The sequence below is a fragment of the Gopherus evgoodei genome, chromosome 1, assembly GCF_007399415.2.
Source record: "Gopherus evgoodei ecotype Sinaloan lineage chromosome 1, rGopEvg1_v1.p, whole genome shotgun sequence".
Classification (NCBI taxonomy): Eukaryota; Metazoa; Chordata; order Testudines; family Testudinidae; genus Gopherus; species Gopherus evgoodei.
The window spans coordinates 281198998-281222330 of NC_044322.1; the positions used below are offsets into that span (position 1 = coordinate 281198998).

A 23333-nucleotide genomic window follows, 5' to 3' on the forward strand; every position below is an offset into this window, starting at 1 on the left:
GGGGGAGAATTTGCATTCTCTTCACCTCAATATATTTCTTAAGGAAATCCACTTCAATGTATTGTTCCAAAAAAACCTTTGAACTTCCTCCTACCTTCCAGGGACTGCAATAATCTTGTCTTTCTGTTAAAGAAGTTCCATACAATTTCACAATAGTACATAAACATTGCACTTGTAATGCCGTGAACTCCAAAAATGTTAACCCTCATTCAATAAGGTTTAACTTATTTCGGTAAAGTTTATCTTAATTCTGTAAGGTTTGTTCAGGATATTGTCAATCTGTCACACAGACTGGAATCAAGTCACCATGTAACCTTCTTCTTGATATGCGAAACAGATTCCTTGAGTTTGTCACTATAAGGCATGTTTTACAATCCTTTAATTATTCTTGTGGCTCTTTTCTGAACCCTCTCCAAATACATGCTAGGAAGGAAAAAGTAGGAGGTGTGGCCAGGATAGTTTTTAAAGTTTTTCCAAGAGTTACATGAGATGTGAATGGAATTTTCCCTTTCTGAGCAAACTTTTACTAAATATAGGCCTAGGTTACATTGACAAAACATGATGGTATATGTATGAGAGATGGTGATTATACAAATAAACAATGGAAAATTAGAAACTCTACATCCCTATTTTGGACCATTCTGGCTCCTTGTTTGCAGCTTATTGCCCAAACCTGTAAAGACTTAAATATGCACTTAACTTTACACCTGCAGGTAGTCCCGTTGACGTAAATGGGACTCCTCCTGGGTGTAAATTAAGCATGTGTATACCCATTTTCCAGATCAGACCTAAGTGAACATTTTAGGACTTGCGTCTTTCCATATCTAGAGAAGAAAAACGAGAGAGGGTAAAACACCATTGAAAATAATAATACAAAACAATTTGTTTATGCAAATACAGTGCAGACAAGACTTAAGTTTTATGATGAAATGGAACTTGGATGAGATATCTTTTCTAGTGTATTTTTCAGGGTTCTGATATTTTATAAAAGTTATAATAGAAAGTTAATATGAAGAAAACGTATGACTGAATAGTTAGTTAAAAGTATTGTAATTGAGGAGTTATTTGTTAATGTTCCCTAGCGGCTAAAGCAATCCACTGGTGAATAGAACCATCTTTTTATAGGATATGCTTTAGTCCCACACAAGCTATTGAGCTCAATGCAGGGGTAAGTGGATGAAATTCAGTGGCCTGTGACATATAGGAGGTCAGGCTAGATAATCTAATGGTCCTTTCTGGCGTTAAAAGCTATGAACTCTAGATTACATAGCTCTGCTACTGATTCACTATGTGGCCATGGGCAAAGCACTTAAATACGCTGTTCCTCACTGAGGACATCTGTAAAATAAGTATATTGAGATGAATATCAACATGTATTGATTAGAGAGCTACATATAGATGAAGGTGAAGTTTAGCTGCTTCACTGCTAGGCACTGAAAAAAGAAACTGAATCACAGCACAAAGGAAAAATTTCTTGGTGCCTCAAGTCCAAAGCAAGGAAAACACATCACAAATGACTTTTATAAAGTGGGTAAGAAGTTGTTATTATTCAGAAGCCTTAAAATAACATTGGTTTCATTTATAAGTTATGAAAACAGGATTTCTTTGTATTTATCTAATATATATTTAGAAAGAAACTGTATGATAGTTATAAACAAACTGATAAAATACACCACCTTAACGTCTGCAGACCATGGCTGGTAATATTCCAAGGATCAAGATAAGAATATACCCCTTAGTGTGTAAGTTCATGTTCATATAGATGAATAATATTATAATTTGGATACATATTTACTTTCAAATTTATCCTTTTATCTCTTCACATTTTGAAGAAAATGAACGCAGGTCTTCTAGAAAGCTCACAGAAGCAGACTTGGGTGAAGAAGTGAAAATGTTAAGTGAGTGCAAATCCATCTTGACTGATAAAAAAAAGACATCATCAAGGTATAGCATCAGACAAAATTTGCTTTCTCCATTCTTAGTTTGCTTTCTCCATCTTCCTGTGTACAATAAGAAGAAAATATATCAAGTAAGAGAGCAAATGAAAATAAGAAATGCAATTATAACAGATACCTACATACCACAGTAAGGATGTTTATCAATAATTCTCCCACCTCCATAGTGATAGTGATTTGGTAGTGGTACCAATGGCCAAAGCCAACTAGAAGGATCCACATTTATGTGTTCCTCTGCACCCAGGTTAGCCTCTGTTGTGAGCATTGACATCTGGTAGATAGAAGGATTTAACAATCATCGATGCTAACAACTTTAAATCAACAACTTAGTATTAAGGTGACTTGTGGATGAAGGCCCAAGAGTTTGTTGTGATTATTCACACCAGGAGAAGTATGATGACTGAATGAAAATTTTGTCAGTGAACATCTGGAGCCAGACCAGTATCAGGTGAAGGTGCCTGTGATGGGACAGCAAAATTAACTGTCTTGTGGCTGAAGGCTCACAGTTAGGCTTGGCAGAGGGGCTCCCACAGGAGGTGCAGCACTGGTTACGGAGCAGTGGAGTAGAAAGACAAGAGAACTGGGAGAAACAAAGGGGAGCAGAGTCGGACAAAACTGAGAACTGTAATTTAGCATCGTATATAGTTAACCGTCCTTTTCATCCTCTTTTAGTTAATGTTGTTTTTCTTTGCAGATAGACGTCTCTGTTTTGCCCATCCGTTTTGCCATGTTTCTGCCCTTGATTATGTGCTGGAACCTGCTGAAGGGCTGTTCCAATTTTAAAAATAGATATATCCAAGGCAACGTGTGAGCTATTGAGCTCACAACGATTGCTCCGTTTGCCTACATAGTCATTAATACCTGTATATAACACACAACTTTGGGAAGCAATTATAAAGCAGCTATTATTGAAAAGGGCAGTAACTATTCTTGTAGGTACAACAGAGTCCTGAAGAATCTGTAAGTACAGGACAGTGCATTGAAATAGTTCCCATGCAGTAATAGGTGTGAGAGTTGCTTTATAAAATCAAATTTAATCCTGTTCGTTAAAGCTTCTGTTCCTCCCTTCTCTCCACTGCATGCTTTCGTGTTGTTGAGAAAACAAGACTATTGTGCATATGTGGAGAAGACTAAGGCCTAAGTCTTCAAAGAGTTGAAAACATCTTTTTCAGTGATGGGAGTTCCCTTTCCACACATTGAAATCAGAAAGCTTTTATAGGATTGGGATTTTAGGCTTAGAAACCAGGGACTGACTCCTTTTCTCCTTCCCTTTTATATCAGGTGGGAAAGCGAAAGTGATTGTGCAATTCATGAAGATTCCTTGAAAGACTTGGACATGGATATGGTAATGAAAAACTATACTTCTTGACTGAACCTGTGTACTCTGGAAAAGTAATGAGATTTATTTATTTTTTACTTTTAATGACTTGATTTTTCTTATGGAAAAACTGCGGAAATTCTGGGCCAGATTGTGTACTTGGTTGCACATGTTCAAGCCATTGGCCAGGTTCTCAGCTCTGGTCCAGCAGCTTTGCATCACTACAACAGCTCAAATCAGCCACAGATCTTTCTCAATCAGCTCCTTAAGATTCCCCCCGTACATGTCATTAACACTTTTCTGTTGTTTTAAATTTTAGAAAGAATTATTTGCAGCAAAACTGAAGTTACCTAACATATATGTAACTCCTCTTCCAGTAGATGCTATGTATCTTTCTTTCTTCTATCTTAGGTGCCAGAAATATATTTCACAGATCCAAAGCAGTTACTTCAGATCTTCACAGAGTTAGAGGAACAAAATCTTGCATTAATCCAAAATAACCAAGACTTAGATGAAACTATGGATGAACTTGAGCAGATGGCAAAAATTATAAAGGCAAAACTGTAAGTTATTGAACTAGAGAGAGCAAAGTGTAATACAGAAGCTTGTTGGTACCTCTTCAGCGCTGGATATTTTGATTACCTGACCTATTCCCTGAACAGCAAAGTAGAGACATTTTCAACATAGTCATGCTTTAAGTATGGCTCATATGGTATTCTGAAGGAGCACAGTTTCTGAATAAGGTAGATATATAACAGAAAATAGCAGTTTCACTACAAGCTTGGCATTTTGGGGTTGCAAAGAGGTAGACTGGGGAGACAAATATGCTCCATGTTGTATATGTCCCATTTGTAATTAGTAAGGGCCATATAATCCCTGGTCTAGTGCGATGGAGTGGAGAAGAAGGTTCTGGGATTATTGTTTATGCAGGATATTACCATGACACTCATTTAACCATAAATGCCTTTATGAAATACAAAGGCTGAATGGAGCAACAAAGAGTTCTGTGGCCCCTTAAAGACTAACAGATGTATTGGACCATAAGCTTTTGTGAGTGAATACCCACTTCATCAGGCTGAATGGTATTTATACAATTGCTCTAAACATGCCTAAAAAGCCTAACAAATAAGCAGTTATTACATCCAAGCTCTAACAGAACACTTACAAGTGCTTGATCAAGATACTTGCAAATGGGCTAAACCCATGGTGCTTAGACACATATTGGTCAGCTCCGACATGGTCAGGCAGGGATTATTTTTGTATACCCCCCTTAGCAAACAAGTCATGTCATTGCCATGTCTCAGACTTTAGCTAAGGCCAGATGAAGCAGTTTCTTATGTAGCCAATTATGTAATGCACCTGGTACCAATTAACCCATGTTTTATTTCTATTATTTCAGCCCAAACCTTAAATAAGATAACACAAGTATTTTGAAGTTTCACTACAAGTTTAACACAACTCCTCTTCTTTTTTTGTGATCTCATTTTTTTTGGTCACAGGCTTTGTGCCTTTCGTGCATGCTAATATCCCATCTCAATTTAAAACCATAATTCACTCAAATCTAATGAGGGCCTATATTCCTACAGAAGGGCACAAGGAGGCTCTTTCCTCCTCTTCCTCCTCCTGGCCCATTCAACATACTGTGAGAATACACCTCAACCTACCGGGGGAGCAGGAGGAGTCAGGGCCATGCCCCCATCCGTTTTGCAATCAGGATCCACCTTGGACAGTGTGTTGACCCCTATATATTATTTTGTATGCACTTTGGGAGGAAAGCTACTTTGTGAGCTGCAGATATTACTTCACAGATGCCTTATGGCCTTCTGTCTAATGGGGCACGTGAGCAATGTTAATATCCTTTCACAAATGCACAGCTTATTTGTATTTTATTTTTTAATTAATGTCAAAGTTTTTAAAATCCATTTTTTGTTTATTTTCTCTATTTAATTGCCTAATTTCTACAGTGCATAATGCTTATTTGTTATAGTATCAATTGATAATGACTGATGACAGTCACTGTAATGAAGTTTAAATAATGCCAAGATTTGTTCTAGCTGCCTAGAATGCTTTCAAATTGTTAACTTATATGAAAAAAGAATTTCTGTCATTTTCTTTCCCCATACAAGAGGTAAACTGATTTATTGTTTAGACTTTGGAGCTCTGAAGTCTTCCTTTTCTTAGAATAGCCAGTTTCTAAGATATTAGCAGTTCTGGCTGGCCTTACCATGAGATGAACTGAGGCAGCCACCTCAGGTGCTAGACTGTGGGGGCCGCTAGGACCCAGAATATAGAAAATTGTGTCTGCTGCTGGTGTATATGTATTCTCTCTGCTCTAGATGCACAGAGATGGTGGAGTGCTGTGCTGGAGGAAGGAAGGCACAAGATACATAACAGGCAGGCAGGACAAAAGGAGAGAGGGAATAGCAGAAAGCAACAGGAGTTGCAGGGAGAGAGAGGAGGAGGAGCTTCTTATGTACCCCTCTAGCACTCCCAGGAGCTTGGACTGATTAACTCCAGCTTCTCAGGGAGCTTCCTGTTTCCTGCTGCTTCCCTGAACCCACTTGAGGAGAACAGGCAGTCAACTGAAGTAGTAGGAGCCAGTTAGGCCCTTAAGACGCTGATATCTTCCTTCACTCAGGTTTGTCCCCTTCAACTGAGTGTTGAGAGCCACTATAGCTGGCACAGAACAGCTGTCATGAGTGAAAGAAGAAAACGCCCCTTTGGGGCAGCATTCAGAAAAAGAAAGAAAGCCATGGAAGCTTTTCTATCTAAGCAGGAAGGAGCTTTCCTGAGATACATAGACACAAATGTTCACAGTGAGCCTTCCGGCCCCAGTAAGGATGTGAGTGGTAAGGAGATGCCTGATCTACCAGTTAGTCAGAGTGCAGGTGACCTGGCAGCTATTGCAACATCCATATCTCCATCTCAAATGGATGTAACCATGTACATTTCCGAAGAAAAATATAGATCAGAGATGAGTGTGTTGGAGGCGCAAGAAACAGCTGCTGCTGAGTTTAGTTCCTTAAATCTAGATGATCCAGGACTGTGGACCCACTTGAGCAGTAGCTGGAGGGACTTCCTTGTACTGCATGGGCCACAGCAAGTGAAAAACTTCATGTTCCCCAAAGACAATGAAAATAGAAGTTACCATCCAACACATTACTGGCGTGATATCCCCAATGGTGACAAAGTGAAGAGGCCATGGCTTATGTACTCAAAAACCCAGAATGCTGCATACTGTTTTTGTTGCAAACTCTTCCAGTCTAATGTTCAAGCCACATTGGGTTCTTCAGGATCACAGGACTGGAAAAATCTGGCTAGAAATCTGGCATGCCATGAGAAGGCAGGTGCTAGATTGTGCAATACAGTCAGTTGAAGAACGTTTCATGCAGCTCAAGGAACACAGCAGTATATTTGGGATGTTGTATGATATTCCAAAACTCCTCACTCTACCTGAAGAAGGCCTACACCAGCAACACAGGGCAGTAGAGACAGTGTTGACACATGATGACGTGCAATATTGATGCAAGTGATTTAGGTGATAAACAGAAAGCCCTTTCAAGATACATTTCAGTAGGATCAACTCCAAAGGCTGTTCTGGAATATATGTGCACAAATAAGATGACCACTCCCTTTCCAAATGGTTTTGTTGCTCTGCACATATGTCTAACATTTCCTGTAACAGTTGCCAGTGGAGAAAGCAGCTTCTCCAAGTTAAAGTTAATAAAAACTCTTCTACGCTCCACAATGACTCAGGAGAGGCTGGTCGGCCTTGCAACCATCTCAATAGAGCATGAGCTGGCCTAGACTGTGGACCTTCAGCAGGAAGCAGTTCAGATCTTTGCAACCAAGAAAGCATGAAAAGCACCACTTTAATTATTCAAAGAGATAAAAATGCCAGTGTTTACTATGCAGACAAGAAAAGTTACATTTGTTGTTCAGGCGTTTGAAAGTTAAGTGTTCCTTAACATTTTTGAACAAGGCATTTTAAGTTGTTAGTTCTCTTTTATTGGGGTAGGTATCAGAGCAGTACCATAAGAAGAGTAGAACAGGAAGAAGGCAGAATTGAGACCTTTCAAAGTTTTGGCCCAAGCGAGGGGGTTTGGGGGTATCATTTGAGCTCCCCGCCTCAGGTGCCAAAATGTTATGGGCCGGCCCTGTTAACAGTTATCTGAAAAGAACATTTTAAACTGCTGAGTTGTAGTTACTGCATAACAAAATGAATCCACAGAATATATGACTAAAATCTAGATCTCTTTTTCCCCACAGAGACGAAAAAGTAAGTATTGTTGTAGGACATAAAGAAATTCTTAAAGCTGCCTGCATCAATGAAGAGGAAAAATGCACAGATTTGGCACTAAGAGCTAAAATGTTTTCTTTTGGAGAGTTTAATCCAGAAATCCAGGTAATTATTTTGCAAAACACGTTTTATATCAAGAGAACAAATTTTGCAATTACATCTTTAAAAAATAACTTATTCTTATCACAGAGGAAAAAAAAAGAAGTGCTGGTATGGGGATTTTCTTATGCCTTGAAATAAATAGCAGCATAAAGTATTCCATGTGGTTCCTCCCCTCTCTCCTAATCTGTTCCTGTCTAGATAACAGTATCAGTTGTGCAGTGTCTAATACTTCATTATTATTATTTCTTCATTTACTATCTGCAGCTATTCAAGTTGCTGATATAGAAGTCAGCACATTTTTCTTTCTAGCTACGGTGCAGTAAATCTGACTAGATAACACTGTGGGGGGAAAGGGATAATCTGAGCCTATATTTTTTTCCCTTAGACTACATACTTCAAGTATTTGAGCACAAAGATAGATAAATGTAACATACATTTTATGCAGTTGTGCAATTACTTCATATAAATATGAGCCATAGTCCCTGGGGCTGGGACTGGGGTCTGAGTCTGCAATAAAAATATCGTATAGGTTGTGCTAGAGGAAGATACACAGAGATCAAGAAGATACAGTAACATAAATCTTTGCTTTATTCTCAGTGCAAACCTGAATTGCGATACCTGGCTTCCAAAATCCATTCTGTTCACAGTCTATTTTCAGAAATTGAACATATGTAAATAAATGCATGTTTGGATAATAATAATGCTGATTCACTGCCAAAAAACATTGTTAACACCTAGTTAAAGATGTCTATTGATATATCGTACTCTTTCAGACAGTTTAATTCAACAAGCAAAAGTCAAACTTCTGAAAACCAGTAAAAGAAGTGTTAAATTACAGGCCCATGTAACCTTAACTCTGCCTCCCGGAAGCTGGTAATAGACACTAGGAATTAACTGCCTGCACTCCCACTGCATTCACTGTGTTAGCTGTATTGAATGGTGGAGAGATTATCTGGAGCAGCTTGGAAGAGCTGTGATTGTGATAAACTGCAATCAAGAGGGTATGCTGCTGTGAGGGCGATCCCTTCTACCTGGCCCCCATGTGTGTGATCAAAGAAAAGCGGTGCATCTGTACATTGAGAGATCCAGTTTGCCTCATTTCAGCACCGTGTTGTGTAGGTTTTGTCACTAGTGGGACAAAGGGATCTTCATGCCATGGGACTTGTCAATAGTTAGGATGATTTGATGATGGATAAGTGATAGTACAGTGTTAGAGGGCATCATTTGCATAAGGGTTTCCACACGAGCGAGCCCCTGCTCCAGCCAGCATCTGCTCCTGCCTCAGCCGGCCACCCAGCGACTCTGACAAAGAGCATGAGATACCAGGAAATCTTAACTGTGTGTCCACAAAGTTTTGTCAGTGTATTTCCTAGTTTTCTTTTATTAACAGAAAGAAAGAAAGAAAGAAAGAAAGGTTTGTTGTAGGAGTTAATGGGGATTTAGGCAGTTGTAGTTCTTGCTTAGGTTTGCGGGTGATATGCTGTTGCAGTTAGGTAATAACAAAAAGAATTAGCCATTACATAGTATTTTTTAATCAATAGATCTCAAAGTACTTTCCATCATTCTCCCCATTTTACAGCTAGGAAACTGAGGAACAGAGAGGTGAAGTGACTAGCCCAAGGTCATCCAGCTGGTGGATTTTAGCTGTCCCTAACCCCACTGTCTTCTCTCACCTGAGGCCCCTCTATCCCCAAAATCCTCCCCTTTCCCTTAGTGCAGCTCCAGAACCTCTCCCTGCCACTGTTCCCCCTCAGCAAGCATTCTCCTGTTTCATTACATTGCCTCAAAATAACACACACCCCTGACAAAGCTAGGTCTGAAGGCATAGTGCTAAATTCTTTCTTAAATTTCTGCCCAAAGTTAGACTCAAACTGACAGTCAGGTTTAATGGCTGCTGCAGAGCCCATTGAGCTATCCACCTGCAGTGAAAACACACAAGCTAGAAACCTGTTGTTCATGCATGCTCCAAGTAATCCATTTAGTGCCCACACATTAGGCATGCACCTAACTTGAAATCTTAACTATCTTGACATTACCGTTTTCAATTTTGCTAACAAAGGTTAATGGATGCAATGTACCAGCTGACATAAATGTCCAGTGATTAAGATCATTTTGACCAGGCTCAGAGCCACGGTTTACTCTCTCCAACTGGGGGGAAAAAAAAATTGGTAAAGTATGTCAACCTTAAGAAAAGCTGTTGTTTTTTTTGTGGGGGAGGGTGCTGTGTCTCAGGAATCCTTTGGCCCAATGACCCTAAATTTGGATCACTAACCCATGCCCCCATAAGGCACACCATATTTCAAGGAAATCTGAGTAACTTCGGATTTTAGAGGACTTAGACAAGTCCGCCTTTAAACAGAAAACTGGTCTGAACCTTAACTGTAGCAGAGCTAGTATTCTGCTCTGACACTGTCATGGCTTATTTCTTGTGAAAGAAACCCGCTTCTTGGTTCCAAGGCCATGTCTACACCAGAAAAAAAAAAACAGCTGTTTGTAATGAGGTAGATTTCACCTAACAGATAACATGTTATAAAATCCTAGTGTAAATAGGATAAATTGTAGTTTACCTCAGTATAGCTGCTGCAGGTGATCCCAGGGCTGCCCCTTTGGGGCCACAGTTCAGCTGGGGACTTAAAAACGTGCCCAGCTGTAAGCATGTGAGAAGTCCTATTGATACACATGTAGGCAAGTACATAAGTACTTTGCTGAATTAGCGCTGTAGCTCAGGAAAGGGTGAAGTATTTATCACCAAAACGCTCAGGTGGAATTTCCTTCGATTCCATGGCTGAGTATTTGTTGTTTTTCATAAGGTTAAAATGCTTCCATTTTTGCCCCATTCACATAACACAAAAGTCGCCCTCTTATTGATGTGATCACATGTGACTGTCACGTTGATAGTAAATACATGTGTATATTGTCTTCTGCTTTCAAGGCATTTACAGAAATGCTATTATATTCAAATATCACTCGTGCGATATTTTATAGGCTCTTACAGATTTGTTTTTGTTTAATCTAAGGACAAAATGCTACATTCACTTACTAAAAAGGTTGCAGAAGTGTACAGAGTTAGTGTTGGAGAAGTAGACACATCAAGCATTAATTCCATTCAGATGTTGAGGAGAATAGAGAATCGAATTGAAGAACTGTGTGAATTGTTGGAGTCAGTTCCAAAAGAAAATATTGAAGCAATTGAGAAAATTAAGATGAAAGACAGAAGGCAAAGGTAAAGTGAATGTTCAATATGTATAAAATGAGCAAGCTCTTTCCTGATTTATATTCTGAACAATCTTTGTACGGGCTAAGAGCATTTAACTAACAATATTTGTCTTAATCTTGCAAAATGTGGAAGTTCTGACAACAAATGTTTCTGTATATTTTGGATGTGCATAAATTAGATGTTTACCTACATAGCATCACATTAGGGGCAGCATAATGTTTTGTACTTAAGCTAGTAAAATAACTTTACATGCCTTCCTAGTGCACCTTGGGTATTTTCAGCATCAGACATTGAGAGTCTAGTTTTCACTACTCCCACGCAAAAAAGTCAAGTTCTTAACTTGAGGTAAAACTGTAGTGAAAACAGGGCAGTTGGTAGTTTTCACATGCATTAGCTCATATGCTCTAATAGATGCTCCTCCAGTACAAATGCAGATGGTATGCAGGATCTAGAGATTCACCTTTTTTTTTTTTTTAGAGGTGAGGCATATACCAGCGGATCTTCAGCTATGTGTGAAGGCAGATGACAGCACCTTCAGACATAAATAAAGCCAACATTCTGAGAAGCACAGCATGGGCAGTGGCAGATTAGCCACAGGGCCTGAGCCCAGGGGCCCCAGCCAACTAGGGCCTCCCCTGCTTCTGCTGCCTGCCGAATGGGTCAGGGGAAGCCCCCCTGACCTCCTCCCCGGCAGAAGCTACAGCACAGCAGGTGAAGCTCCCATGCCGAACCCACTCTCTGGCAGAAGCGCCAGGCAGGCGGAGCAGAAGCCCCCAGTGCCCCAACCCTGGTCCCCTGCAGAAGTGCAGAGGGTGGCAGGGAAGCCCAAGCACCTGGACCCCTGCTGCGGCCCTGGGACTGGAGGAGCTCTCACTCCCTGCTACGGCCCTGGGGCCATGGCGTGGGGACAGAGCCTCTCCAGTCTTGGGGTGGAGTGGGGGAGGGCAGAAAGGAGCAAACAGGTTGTGGGATGGGCAGAATGGGAGAGAGGCCCTGGGTGAAACAGAGGCTGGGTCCTGGGAAGGAGTCAGAAAGGGCTGGGGCTGTGGGTGGGTTCGCAGGCAGAAGGGGCAGGACTACAGACAGAAGGGTGGGGAAGGGCCCCCCACTTGCTCTGGCCCAGGGCCCCTGGAAACCATAATCCGCCTCCGATAATGGGATATGAAGGACTTGTATGGTGTCTAATGTCAGCCAGTGGGTGTCTAACCTATTGGGTTTAGCAAACTGAGATGTTTTTACTTTTATTAAATGGACAAAAACGTATGACCTGATGGGCTATCTAGTCCTAGAACACTAGAGGAACAACCAGGGAAGTCACTAATGGCTTGATCCTGCTCCATTGAAGTCAGTCGGAGTACGGAGCAGACCCTAACCCATGTGTTATAGTGATAATGTGACAGAGGAACACCATCACGTTATAGTCGTTAACAATGCACTATAGTTCAACTTTTTGCCCTATTGTACATGAGAGTGTCTGGTTGGTCCTCAATAGCCTAGTATTCATTATCTGGAGGTACTATATTTGTACAGCTATGCACCAATGGAAACAAATGGATTGGGAAATTTTTTCTTCCTGTTTTTCCTATTACTTGTTTTTTAAATGAATTATGTTAGGGGGACAGAGTGTGATATGCTAATAGTGCCAGTGAGATAGTATCGAGTTGGAGTTCTCAGGGGAGCAAACATCTTGCCAAATGCTTCTTCTTTGGATGTCACTACAGTATATTTCAAAGCTGGGTTTACCACAGGTCAGAAAAACAGTTCATTTAATATGATATCACACACATTTTTTAAAAAACATAAAACAAACTGTTTAATACACATAGCCCCTCAGAAATATTTATTTTAATACAACACTGATCTCATAAAAGGCCCCAATTATATTTTTACGTTCTAAGCATTTCTGGAATTATTTTTTCTACTTTTGGTGCAGTAATAGGTCTATACTTCTTTTGTTATATAATAAAAATGCTTTTGTTTTTTGTTAGGGAAGTGAAATCATGAGTTAAATCTTTATACTGTGGTATACTGGAATATCATAGTTGACATTTTTATATGAATATTACAATAAAAATACAAATAGCTAAAAGGTTTTTATTTTCTGTCAATACACCAGATGTATCTGTTGAAACATGGTCACATTAAAATGTTTTAGGACTGTGAGTTGCTTTTAGATGATCTACAAAAACAACAAAGCGGAGATACGACTACTCCCCAGCTGCATGGCACCGGATGTCTATTCTGGAACACCAGTAGCCCATTTAAAATTAGGGAGTGTCAACCATGTTCAAAACAGCACACATAAAAACACAATTTGGCTTATCCAAATAACAGCACATTTTCCTTTGCAGCTGGAAGTGTCCTTCAAGTCCCAATGCTCCCACTTGTTCTAAACTGCCATAGAGTCCCTGGTGCACTAAATTTTCTATTACCAGAAGATGAATGCTGTTTCTACCTTTAGCATGCATCAGACCTCTCAGCCCAGGAGGAAGGGATTCGGAGGAGATATGCTCCTTGCCATGAATCAGCAGGAGAACTGCCTTTGAAAGGCAGAGATTATTTTCCTGATGAGAGGGACTGAGCATGTTACCTTTGCTGTACTACTTTCACAGAAGCAATGGACTAAGGCCTTGCTGATCCTGCCAACACACACACACACACACACACACACAAGTAGTCTCATTTTGTTGAGAAACTAGCCACATAGATTCCAAGCCTGGAAGGGACCACTGTGATCATCTAGTCTGATCTCCTGTAACACAGGCCATGGAACTTCCCCAAAATAATTCTGAAGAGCCCATTATTAACTATTTGTTTTCCATTCAGGTACATATATATTGTAATCAAATCACCCCTTAACCTTCTCTTTGTTAAGCTAAATAGATTGAGCTCCTTGAGTCTATTGCTGTAAGACATGTTTTCTAATCCTTTAAGCATTCTCAGGGCTTTTCTCTGAACCTTTTCCAATTTTTCAACATCCTTCTTGAAATGTGGACACCAGCACAAGACATAGTATTTGTGTAGTGATCACAGCAGTGCTAATTGCATTGACTCGGGGTGTGGGAGCATAGATAATATGACAATTAATAAAGCTACTGCTATTGTGTGACACCACAAGATGCCATAAGGCAGTAACTATCTGGGGAAAGAAACTGGCATCTGTTTTAGCTGAATTCCAAAGTTAAATAGATGTCAAGGCAGTTTCAGTGTGCTTTGTTCTTGTGTTAAATTACCCAGCAAAAACAGAGATAAAAGACCTGGCAGATGTATTAGGTTCCTGCCTTGACAATCATGTCTAGTCACCAAAAAATTATTACAAATGTAAGGAGTTTTGAATGGAAGTTCAGAACAAACATATCTGATGTAATGCAGGTAGTTTAACTCCAGTACCAGCCTGTTACTGTGGTAATTTTTTCAAATCGTTTCAATTTTTTCAAAAGTTGGTTTGCTCTTTTGAGGAGAGATTTTGCATGATCATTTCTGGTAATTTAAGAACTTCTTCAGAGGACATGCATAGGGGTTTGCAGGATCAGAGCTTAAATGTGGGGCTAGAGCTTTGATTCTCTACATGGCAGCCTGTTGTGAAGTGAGTAAACGAGTTCATGGGTATGTTTGTTTTAGCAATAATTAAGGCTTCCTCTGCATTGTTGCAAAGTCACCATTTTGTTTTTAAGTGAAACTTTTGCATTGACAGTATGATGTGATGTCTAATATAGTGAAAAGTTGTACTGTACTGCCCCCTTATGGGATTTATCAGCATATGAGATACTTAAATAGTATACAAAATTTTTTGTGCATTAGCTACATTAGTGACCAGAATTTTGTAAAGCCTCTTTGTTTTCTCCTAATATCATACATTTGGTAAGTTACAGTTTGCAGTCTACTGTACACCCACCCCAGAAAAGAATAAACAAAGCACACAGCATCAAAAGAGCATGCCTGGAAAAAAAAGGAGTAATGTAGTTGGAAGGCCATTCTTTATTCTGAGTCATTACTAAACTAGTATCCCAGCATGATGTGAAGGGACATATTGTACTTTTGGATGGATGTGCCATCTTTCAGAGAAGACATAAAACCCCACACCTGAACACGTGGTAAAGATTTTGTAGCCCCTTTTGAAAGAGATGAAAGAAAGTTAGCTAGTTCTGACCAAAGCCCAATTTGGGTAACTATATTGTATCTGCCTCCTGCCTTCCCATCCCCTTCCGACATACCTTGCAGTTTCAAGAGGATATGTATTTGCTTTCTGTTCTAACCTAAATAATGTCACTGTGCACTGTGAAACTGCTACCATGTTCCATCCTGGAAGTGGATAAAATGATTTCAGGAATAGTTCCTAAAGTATTTGGAACCTATTAGTTATACACATGTATAGTCATTTCTGGGGTAGAATATGGCAGCTATCTAACAGTGCACTACTTAAGTTCCTTTTGAAATGTCAGTGTGATTACCCATGCTCGGATTTGGATAGGTCAGTGTTTGGCTAACTTTTGTTTTGCAAAGAAGTCCCATGAGAATTTTAAGGTCCTCACCGATTGTCGTCATGCATTATGTCTCCAAATGCAGTAATTCCAGCAGCACAATACCCCTTCTCACCAGTCTGTGGGGTTAATTCAATTTAGATGGAGAGAGAGGACTGTCTCATCCTGTCAAAACACTTTCTCTGTCATGCAATTGTTGTTTAGAAGTGTCCCAGCTGAGTGCTGATTAGGACCAACATCACATAGCTTGTGAGAGCTGATGTAAGCACAGCACAAGAGGGCATGATTTAAAAAAAAAAAAAAAGTCTTAAAGAAGAAAAAAGAAAATTAAAGGCAATGACTGCCTTGTGTGGAAATAACATCATGGTGCCTTTTTCTTTTCCGCTGCTCTGCAAGTTAGACATGATGCCCTTTTATAAGAAACAAGCTTTGCTTCCATCAAATTCCTGGACAGATCATCCCATGTGATATCTGAAACAGTAACATTACTCTAGTAAAAAACTAAAACTATATAGGATCCCAGATTATTTAAAAAACATTCTAATCTGCAAACCTGCCCCACTTCATTTTTAGTCATTTTGCTGGTAGTTCAGGAAAACACCTTCCTTGAACCAAGATAATTAACTACTGTTTCAAAGCTGTTTGTTGCCTCCAAAATTAAATTTAAAGAAGCAAAAAGAGTTTGTGTTAAAAGTTTCAGACCTTTTTGTTCCTATTAATACCTTATGAATCACTAGTAAATTTCATTTTTCCCTATTGCAGGTTACGTGAAGAAAAAAAGAAACAAGAAACGAAACTTCAGGAAGAACGACTGCAGTGTTCTCTGAAAAGAGCAATTGCAGCACCAAAGAAGAAGGTTTGCATTTAGTTTATTTTTTCTGAGAAGTCTGAGACCATGTGTATTTTTCTTAATAAAAATCATCTCCCTTTATAGCACTTTTAAAGTTAAATATTAGGATTAGCTTTACTTTTCCTATGCAGGAAATTTGCATGTAGTTATGAATAAAACAAAAAACACCACTGATCATTAGCCTATTTTGTAAATAAATTTACAAAATTTGCAGTAGCAGTAGATCACTAAAAATAGTTAATCCACTGTCATTTTTTATTTGACATCAGACAGGCCTTTTTGAGTAAGAGCTAACTAGTAGTTGGTGAAAACTCAATTATAAAGCACTAAAATATGCAAGTAGCCAATTAGTGGATTAACTGAAAATATCTAGCCCTTATTTTGAATAGTGACTAAATGAATATTTCAGTAAAATAGTACTTGAAGGTGGCTGAGGGAAATTTAAGGTATGATCCAGTTCAAGGTCCTTTTATTTAATTAAGAGGTCACATCATTAGCAGTTAGAAATCAGCAGAGAATTCACATTTCAAGAGGGTGATACTTGAACTGTTTCCATGGCCTCAACTGCAATATATAAAATGTACGATACTATCTGGTTAATATTTTCTGGATGCTAGTACTACTCTACATTCTGCTAGCATCATTACTCAAACTGAGTAGGCCTGTAAATGTAGAATGAGTTGTGCAGCTGTTCAATTACAGCCAAAAAACAGTGTAAAATCAGAAAACTGACAGAACATTATCACCCCAACCTTATTTCTTCCCTCTGACTGTATATATTAATTTTAATTATATAATGAAGCAAATGCAGTAACATTAATTACACATCTAAGATTATATAAGCATAACTAATTTTCACTTTGTTATACAGCAGCGGGTAGGCAACCTGCAGCACGCGTGCTGAAGGCGGCACGTGAGCTGATTTTCAGTGGCACTCACACTGCCCAGGTTCTGGCCACCGGTCGGGGCGGTGGGGGGGGCTCTGCATTTTAATTTAATTTTAAATGAAGCTTCTTAAACATTTTAAAAACCTTATTTACTTTACATACAATAGTTTATTTATATATTATAGACTTATAGAAAGAGACCTGCTAAAAACGTTAAAATGTATTACTAGCATGCGAAACCTTAAATTAGAGTGAATAAATGAACTCAGCACACCACTTCTGAAAGGTGGCCAACCCGTTATACAGTGTCACGTTGTCAGGGTTGTGTGAGAATTGAATGTGACCCTCTATTAATATGTAAAAACCTGAGCAGTTTCCAGATTGTCTGATTTTATCTCAACCTCAGAGGGACACAATTTGAAGTATAGGCTTGTTTTTTAAATTAGGCAGGTGTAATACCTGTGGGTGCTCTACTTATGCTGGGGTATTGCAGGCACGTTTTTCTATTCTGAAAAACGAATTTCACAGGGGCAAGCTAAGGTACTGCAAATGCTTGTGTACATGGGTAACACCCACAGGTAAAATGATGCGTATATGTATTTGTAATCTCCAGCCTTAATTGATTATGATAGAAGCAGTGCAAGTTATTAGAGTAAACTGAAGAACAGTTTCTAATGTTTCAGTGAGTTATATTAGGTGCCATATAACAAAAATAGGTAAAACTTTCAGACATATGATTGTAAAAGACTAAAAACACCCAGCTTTAACTGAGTGTAGATTAATACAAGTTTTGAAAACTGACGGTGGTAGATTCCAATTTCTCTCTGTTCTCTACCTCTAATCTCGGTAACAGTAGTATTGTCAGGCCTGCTGACAAACTAGAATTGGGAGGTGCTTCTTCCAGAGCGGAGAAGGGAGCCTTTCCATAGCCTCAGGCTGGAACCCATGCTAGGAAATGAGTCATTAATGCATGCGTTAAGTGGTAGAATAAAAGGCAGCATACTGCCATATCAAAGAGAAGGCAGTAAGTGCCACATACAGATCTTCCCATGGCAGTAATGAGCCATCCCAGCATTGAGCCACCCAAGATTCTCATTCCTGTGCAAGTAGCTGGTGCTTATAGCTTGTTATGTGCTCCACTTTCCTACAGTCTATGCATTCACAGACCCTTCTCTCCTCTACTAATTCTTCTTCATACTCCACTAATACCCCCACCTGTTTAGTTCTGGTTTGTACTTTGCCATTCTGAACTAAATCCATCGGGGTTTACATTCTTAGATGTAATGTGCCATCAGAGCCTCAGAAGGGTCATGGTCTTCAGCTGGTGATAACAGCAAAGCAGCTGTGAACTTCAGGCCATATGCACAGGCAAGGGTTGAGGACATTCGTTGTTTTTTTTTTAAATAATCAACTAACAGTTTTATTCTTTTTAAATCTTAAAGTCTAGTTATATTCTTAAGGAAGAATCTGCATGTTATAAACCAGACTAAGGCTATGCTGTGCCAGACCTACGCATAGCAGGAGACCTTGGGAGAGATCCTCATCTCCTGTAAATTGTCATAGCTCCATTGACTTCAATGGAATTATGCAAACGTACAACTGCTGAGGATTATCTCCATTGTGTCACTATCCAGCCACTGAGGCCATATTTTCTCTATAGGTAATACAGCAGCCATACTTCAGGAGGCTTTGACTACTTCAGGGCAAAATGACTCTTGAAATCATTGGGGCATAATGCAATTCCACACCCAGCAGGGAGCTGTGGAAGTATTTCACAATGCAACCCTATATAGTCTATTAATAGAATTTATGATAAAAATATGAGTCTCCATAGATGTATATGTTTATGTTCAACATTTTCCTTTTCCAACATTTCAGATGGGAAGAAAGCTGGTATTTCGCTCACAGCCTCCAGAGATTAGAAAGAAGGAGGTGTGCCTGAAAGAGATCAACACAAAAATGCAAGATGATATGTTATTTTTCACTTGAGTTTAAAAGTAGTTGTACCTCCTTAAAGGGGGTGTTGCAGGTATATCTTCCTACTTAGTTCATCTAGAGCAAGAGATTAATATTCTGTGCTGTAGTTTAACAGAATTTACAAACAAAGAGGAGTTATCACTAACATGCAGGGATCCATAGTGTAAGTAGTAAACCTACTTTGTACATCAGATGTGAAAAAAAAAACCAGAATGTCTTCACTGCTTGTTCTGTAACACCTATTACCACTATCAGCAGAGAAAAATGCCATTCCCATAACTACTTCAGTACACTCCAGTGTAGTCAGCTTAGAAAGACAGCTGTTTGCAACAGTAAAAAAAAGCCTCATTGACTTTTGAGCTGTTCTATAATATGACTGCAGTGCAATGAAAGAGATAGGACACCCTTTGCTACATAAAGTGATTTGCCACAATCCTGTTGATATGCACAACTTTAAAGATAAAATTTACCATGAGAAGCCACTTAGATGCAAGAGTTCACCTTTAAGAATAAAGTAGTAAACATATTAGTATTTTAAAATGTCATTTCATCCTATCAACTATGTAATCTTATTTCAGTTTCAGACTGAAAGATTTCCTCTCTAGCATTAATCTTGTAACAATCTTTAAAAAGTTTGACTTTAAATTAGATGAGTTTATATAGTTCAAAGTTTCCCTCCATACGAGAACAAACAAAACAAGTTATGAATTTTATAGAAATTTGTACAGTAAAACTTCGGACTCCTTAACAAAAGTTGTGAAAAACCGATCTTTATTTTCCAGAAATATACAAACTTATTCTCTCATTTCCCCATCTTCTTCTTCTTCTTCTACTCCTCTGATGTACAGGACATTGTTACACCTGTAAATAGAACCAGAAGTTCTCTTAATTTTAAAGATGTTTTTGTTGACTTTCCCCACATGAACACTAGCTTTTAACTAAATTACATGTTTTTCAAATTGAACTTGGACCAGCTATTTAAAAAACCCCTCCAATCATCAAGTTTATCAGGCTAACCAATTAATATATGTTGATGGTGATCCCACAGTCCAAGGGACTTTCAGATAGTTCATTTTGTAACGGTCCATAACAGAGAAAATAAGTTACTAAATGAATGACAGATTCATTGTACACTAGACTAATTTATTTTTAGGCCCATATCCTATAAAACTTATGCCTATGCTTAACTTCAAGCACATGACTGTTTGCAGAAGCCAGACCTTAATATATATGTAATAGTTTATTAGTACTCTGTTGAAACTCTCCCCTCTCCCCACACTTATTGAGGTCTCTACTACCTGTTGATACCTCTCCCTATTTACAGACCCTTCATTTCTGTGAAACTGTTCAGTGCCTATTTAACTTCCTCATTAGGTATGAGATTTTCCTCAGCTATTGACAAGAGATTCATATAAATATCCAATAGGAACCCAGAGAACCAACGAAAAACATCATTACAAAAGGAGAAATTATGAAACATTTGTATATTTTAGTGTTACTTTCCCCCTCTGCCCCGATAATATAGTTTTTAGTGTTATCCTTTAACAAAGTGTTGTCTGGCACCATTTAGCAAAGAAATGGATACTACAATTAATGTCTTTAACATTGCAAGTTTTCAGATTGTTTTAGGCTGAGTATTAGGAGTTGAACTGTTATGTCCATCTACAAATGTAATATGTCTACTATATAACTTATGAAATATTCTAATTTGAAAGTTACCTTATCAAAACTTCACCAAGGTGTCCTGACAATGCACCATCGATGTATTCTTCTGTGTTTGCAAGCTTTTAGAAAAGGAAGAAAATATTAGACTGTTTGAAGAAAATCCTCAGCCAGCAATCAGTAAACTATTGTAAGGCTAAAGTCACTCTACAAGGGTTAATGGGCCCTTTTGGAGACTGGGTCTGTTCAATAGTAACTCACACCTCATTAGAGCACTTTATTATGCATGTAGCTTATTATGTTTCACTTTTCATTTAAGAATTTGACCACAAGTGTGTAATATATAGCCAAGTATTGTCTATTGCTTTAGAACTATTGCTTTTAAACTTCCTGTAAGTGTACTTTTGAGGAAATTAAAAACAAACATATGTTTGCCATCAGGCTTCAAGGCAATAATTATTACTACTAATCAGTTCTTATATAGCCTTTTTAATCAGTTCTCAATCCAGTCTTACCTTCACCTTGGACAAGGCTGCTGCTCCCTACCTACCTGTCAGATGATTTATTTGATACCAGGCAAGTCACTCCCCGGATGAGCCTCACTGAATAACCCTGACCCACCCACCGCCTGTGGGACCCCCATCCCCTCTGAACCACCATGACACACAGACACCCCACCACCACCTCTGGGCCCCCTCTGACCCCTGACACACACACACAGCTTTGACCCTCCCCCCACCCGCTCTGGACCCCTCCCCATCCCTCCTGAGCAGCCCCCACCCGCAGCCCTGGGGGCGGCCGCGTCCCAGCTCCCACTGACCTGCATGTTCATGTAGCCGTCGACAGACACCAGGTAGCCCTTGTACTCCATCCCCCACTTCAGCTTCACCATCACCGGCTTCCCCGTCAGCCCGTTCAGGAAGGGCTTGGGGTTCAGGGGCAAGCTCTGCGGGGCGCAAGTCACCGCAACGGCGGGGTCAGGGCGAGGGGCCCGGCTCCCGAACAGCCCCCAGCTCGGCACCGCCCGCCCCCTCTCTCCGGCCATTCCCCCCTCACCTCACCCGCCCCAGGGCGCCCCCGCTGACACCCCCAACCCTCCCCCTCGCGGCAGCGCCCCCCTCACCATGGTAACGCGGCCTGGCACAAGGCAGCGGTGAAAACAAAAATTACTCGCAGGGCCGCACGTGCGCCCGCCGAAGTCTAAGAGGAAAGCAGGAAGTGACGTCTGCGCCTCCACTTCCGGGAGGGACCCTGACCTGTCGCCTTTTCCCCGCCCACGAAAACCTCAGTCCCATTGGGCACGAGGGCTAGCGCGCGAACGGAAAAGTCGGGTGCTGAGTGGCGGGACTGGGGCTGGTGACGAGACCCACCTGGAGAGGGAAGGGTCGAAGGCCACGCCCCGTCCCCTGCGTTAGGGCGACCTGTAGCAGCGGGTTCCATACCGTAATCCTGTGTGTATGTGGAGGCTAAAATTTGAATCTGCGCTTTCTTAGCGATTTTATGATGGTGGCGGGGAGAGGGAGACAAACTGTCCCCAAGGCCCAGGGAGGAACCAAAGCACGTGGAGCCCCTTGCAGGGTCAGGGCCTTTCCCTGCAAACTACTTACCGTGGCCTGACCCAGTGCGCAGAACTGCACCGTGCTATGCTGTGAAGCTGATTATTTAATTGATAGATTTTTCCATGCCCCATTATTTCTCCAGTTCCCCCATGGCCAGAGCAGCCAAGTGCCTCACAAACTTTAAGGAATTTAGTTTGTGCTCTTCATTTTTGAAAACTACTCAACCATTTTGCCTACAAATATCACCAAATAAATGATAAATTCATTCCTGAGCTGAGAATGAACCTGTTAAATTTGAGCAAAAAAATGTTTTTAAAAAACGAAAGCTCATTGCAGGATTGGAGCTAAAGGGGTCACTGCCACCTTCTTAGAATTTCATTTTTTATTTTTCTGGAAGACACCCAATTCACCGACTGAAGTTGATCCAGGCAGTAAAAGAGACTCCCTCAACCCCATTGTCTTTCTAATAACCTGGGAATAATTGCTCATCCTAATTAATTAGCATCTTAGAGTTGGTAGGGCAACTCCCACCTTTTCAATTTCTCTGTATGTCATGTGTATATATATCTCCTTAGTATATGTTCCATTCTATGCATCCAGTGAAGTGGGCTGTAGTCCACAAAAGCTTATGCTCAAATAAATTTGTTAGTCTCTAAAATGCCACAAGTCCTCCTGTTCGTTTTTACTGGGAACGACAGGGTTACAAATCTACAAACCAGATTCAATCTCATCCCAGAAGTGAACGTAGTGTGAGTGTATATATTTATCCACAAGGTGGCAGTGGTTAGCCTGCATTAAGCCTCTCTGGAGGGGTATGGTGGAGCCTTCTGGTAAGAAACTCTGTTATACTCTCTTTTCATATAAAGCCAGTTTTTTCCAGTTCCGTGTTTCTTGCAATATGTTAAAGTGGAGCAAAGCATAGTGAACTGGATTTCATTTTAAAAGAGTATTGTTAGGATATTTTAATTAATATGGACATGGAATTATCAAAACTAAAATAGGAAAAAACCACTTAACTCATCTAG

The 23333-nt window shown here is 39.9% G+C and overlaps 2 protein-coding genes across 2 annotated transcripts in view; one reads left to right on the plus strand and one right to left on the minus strand.

Annotated features, from left to right (window-relative positions):
* The window catches only part of CCDC38 (coiled-coil domain containing 38), a 42956-nt gene extending 23205 nt beyond the window's left edge, over positions 1-19751 (plus strand). Inside the window, exons 9-15 of the mRNA XM_030548513.1 lie at positions 1833-1902; positions 3237-3300; positions 3685-3836; positions 7543-7678; positions 10693-10898; positions 16136-16229; positions 18989-19751. Coding sequence (XP_030404373.1) covers positions 1833-1902; positions 3237-3300; positions 3685-3836; positions 7543-7678; positions 10693-10898; positions 16136-16229; positions 18989-19099 — 833 coding nt within the window. The 3' untranslated portion in view covers positions 19100-19751. The remainder of the gene's footprint in view (positions 1-1832; positions 1903-3236; positions 3301-3684; positions 3837-7542; positions 7679-10692; positions 10899-16135; positions 16230-18988) is intronic.
* An 85-nt stretch (positions 19752-19836) lies between these two features.
* SNRPF (small nuclear ribonucleoprotein polypeptide F) lies at positions 19837-22189 on the minus strand. Its single transcript, XM_030549400.1, has 5 exons — positions 22120-22189; positions 21873-22033; positions 21570-21695; positions 20807-20871; positions 19837-19948 (listed from the first exon to the last, which is right to left on the minus strand). Exons 1-5 carry the CDS (start codon positions 22187-22189, stop codon positions 19882-19884), a joined length of 489 nt encoding a protein of 162 aa, XP_030405260.1. The 3' UTR covers positions 19837-19881.
* Positions 22190-23333: the final 1144 nt, after the last annotated feature.